Consider the following 3463-nt stretch of genomic DNA (forward strand, 5'->3'; position numbering starts at 1 on the left):
GCATAAAGTTGCCTACTTTGACCAATGATTTGGGCAATTATTTCCATGCCAATAATGAATGGCCCTAGCATGGGTACAAAATTTTGATGGTCCAGGTGGCCAGGCAATACATAAGAACAGTATTTGAATGGATATCTTCTCTCAGAGTCAGTCAGCAGTTGCAAAATGCACCAGGCAAGAATATAAATGCGAACAAAAGTGACTTAGTGGACCTATTATAGCATTAGCCATTGCTTTGACTCTTGAGGTTGGGAAAAAACAAATCCAGTATACCTATTTTTGTGCAAGATATCCTGGAGATAGATAGGTAGGAGCTAACAAACACAATTTGCATACATAATTTATTGAAAAATTATTTCTTCTGTTACACTCTCATTGATAAGGTTGAACAAAGCCCCAGCTACACCTCTAAGTAATCAAAGAAAAGAAAATGATATGTCATGCAATAGTTGATGAAACTGCAACTGACACGCCTAAACAACTAATGAAAGAGGCAAGCAAACATATCCCAATTTCCTAAATAAAGTGACAAAAAAAGATTAGGAATTCCAAGATATGCAACCTCAAAAGTGTCTTCCAATCAAAATGGAATCTAATAAAGCAGCTATGATTCCCAGGTGGTATATTTGTCATTAGCAGAGATAAGCATCAGAACCATAAAAAAATATATGATCCTAAGCTAAAACACTATTATCAAGTACATTAAATCATCAAGATGATGAGGCTCCTGAGCAAAAGAACCGAAGAACCAATGGTCCCATAAATGAAAGAAAAAGATTCAATGAGTAAACCAAGATTTCACAAATTGGGTCTTGATGAAGGAGCCATGATCAGTTAATTCCTTCATCAACATTTTGCAACAAGGTTCACACTATTAATGTAGTCCACCTGGGGGGCAGGATTGTCGACCTGAGTTCATCAGTCACAGCTACCTGTGGAGAACCATTGAGGATAAGCTAGGGGTCCAAACAGTAACTGATTTAAATTTTTCTGACCCTACTTACAGTATCATTTTCCACCCATAAATAGTCAAAAGCATATGAACATAGAAAACCATACTAAAACGTTGCATTACTTTTCAGCTATGAAGTAACCATCCAAACAAAAGATCTGACTGCTACTTTTTTTACACTGCCCAAGGTATGTCCAAAACTATTCTATAGACTTTGCATTCCTTTTCAACTATCGAGTAACCAGCTAATCAAAAACCCTAACTGCTATTTCTTAAACCATCAAATGGTAGAATCATGTATATAAAAATGGAGATACGTGAGCAAACCTAAAAAGATTTGAAGTTTCCATTCCAGCCATCACAAGAGATGGGCACACCCACAGGGATGTCATCATCTTCCTCACACAACTCGCGCCCAGCAAAAACACAAACACCTGAACTTCCTGACCCAAGTCCTCCAACCATTCCAGCACCACCCTCTTCAACCCCACTCCCTGCTTTCACGTTGCAGTTCGGTTTGTCAGTTCCCATGGCAAATATTATATTTTGATATCTCCTACCTCGTTTCCCGGTTCCCATCAACTTCTTTGTGTTCTTTGCCACAGACTTCCTCTTCATGGGTCTTTTGGTGACATTTGGCGATAGAAACCCATCTTCACTAGTTTTCACCTTTTCACCAATGCTGTCGCTTCCCTTCCTCACTTCCTCTTCTTCTGGCTTCGCCCTTTCCACATTCATGACTCTTCTTTTCCCTGTAACCCCAAATTCTCCATCTCCATCTCCATCTCCATCACCGGTTTTTATGTTGTCAACAGTGCGGTCACCTCCCTTCTCCACTTCCTCCTCTTTTGGCTTCTCACTGTCTAGATTTATGGCATTTCCTTTCTTTTTACGCCCAAGTTCTCCAGATGAATCCTCGCTTTTATCAGATATATCGACAAAATCACTCTTAGGTTCATCCACATTTCCCGAAAACCCTAAGGGAAAAAACCCAAAACAACAGTAGTGATCAGTCCCTTCCACAGCTTTGGGCGGCGAGGGAATCATCACCGCCTGAAACGCCCTCGTACAATTCTGACACCTCAAACAACAGTCCTCATAAACCCTATAGTACTGAAACAGACAATAACAATAAGGACAGAGAGTCCAGAACGTATCACCATTATCCTCCATCTTGGAAGAGTGCTGAGCCAGTCGGCGATCGTAGAGAGACTTTCTATCGGGGCGGGAGAGGAGGGACCAGGCGTCGCGGACGAGGGTGAAGGCGTCTTGGGAGAAGGGGAAGTGGTTGGTGAGTGGATTGAGGAGGAGGGAGAGTTTGTCGAACTGTTTCCGAATGAGGGGTGTATTGTCGGATAGGGGGTGGAGTTGGAGGATGGAGTACCAGTCGGGGAGGTGGGGGTTGATGGGGTGATCGGCGGCAATGAGGACGTGGAGGATGGCAAGTATTTGGTGAGGCCAACGGAGGTTAGGGTGGGAGAGTAGAGCTTGGAGAGCGTACCTGCGGGAGGACGAGAAGTTGCGGTAACGGAGAAGGTCTTGGGATAGTCCTAGAAGACGTACAGAATCAGATTCTGTGCTCCGTCGCTCCATTTCCTGAGGGAGAAATGGGGCAGGAAGTTACTGTGATGAATCGGGGTTTGTTCCATTGGGGGAAGACAGAAAGGCTTCATTCTCTCCATGCATTTTGAGTCATTTACTCCGTGTGAACACGTGGACGGTTGAGATGGAATTACTACCCTCTCATTGCAGCCCTGGATTCTATTAGAGAATAGGCGTTCCAATTTCGCGCCTCTCGAGAACGACGTCGTTGGGAGAGACTGAGAGTAGGCGGGTTTAAATTTTCCTTGTTTTTTTTTTTTTTTAAAAAAATAATGAAATCATGCATATAAAAGGAAATTATACCTGGATCGACCAAGAACCCACCCTATTCACACCATACTCAAAAATAATAATTAATAATAATCAAATCAATACATTTTAATTATTTACATATAAAATTTTAAAAATAATATTATTATCAAAAATGAATATTTTTAAGGTTTAAAAAAAATGAAGAATTAAGTTTACAAATTGAGATTTATTTCATCTTTTTGATCAAACAATTATGCTTGTTCTAGCTTGATTCAATGTTGCCTTCTTCCCCAATCAATTATATAATTAAATGAAAAATAATTTAATTTAATTTTTTTCAACTTTTTTTAAAGGATAAAAAATAAATCTTTTTTTTAATGATTAAGATCATAATCACATTCAATGATTCTAATTTGTTAATAGAGTAATTTGAAAACATATTTATTATATTACTTTTATGTTTATACCTTGATTTTTTATTTTTTATTTTTTATTTTTTATTTTTTATGTTTTTTCAATGTAGAATTAATTTTCCTAAATTAATATTTCTTCTTTACCCATTTAAAAATACGATTATTAATAATGAAATATTATAATAGTTGGGCGATATTTTTCAAAATGTATCTAAATTGGAGATTTTTATTTTTTTATTATTGG

The 3463-nt window shown here is 38.4% G+C and overlaps 1 protein-coding gene across 1 annotated transcript; it reads right to left on the bottom strand.

Annotated features, from left to right (window-relative positions):
- Positions 1-566: 566 nt before the first annotated feature.
- LOC100243160 (uncharacterized) lies at positions 567-2606 on the bottom strand. Its single transcript, XM_002264813.5, has 2 exons — positions 1280-2606; positions 567-932 (listed from the first exon to the last, which is right to left on the bottom strand). Exon 1 carries the CDS (start codon positions 2543-2545, stop codon positions 1280-1282), a length of 1266 nt encoding a protein of 421 aa, XP_002264849.3. The 5' UTR covers positions 2546-2606; the 3' UTR covers positions 567-932.
- Between the last annotated feature and the right edge of the window lie 857 nt (positions 2607-3463).

The sequence above is a fragment of the Vitis vinifera genome, chromosome 7 (assembly GCF_030704535.1).
Source record: "Vitis vinifera cultivar Pinot Noir 40024 chromosome 7, ASM3070453v1".
Classification (NCBI taxonomy): Eukaryota; Viridiplantae; Streptophyta; class Magnoliopsida; order Vitales; family Vitaceae; genus Vitis; species Vitis vinifera.

Excerpts from the sequence above, each read along its gene's own strand:
- LOC100243160 (XM_002264813.5), bottom strand. The coding sequence starts at position 2,545 with ATGGAGCGACGGAGCACAGAATCTGATTCTGTACGTCTTCTAGGACTA.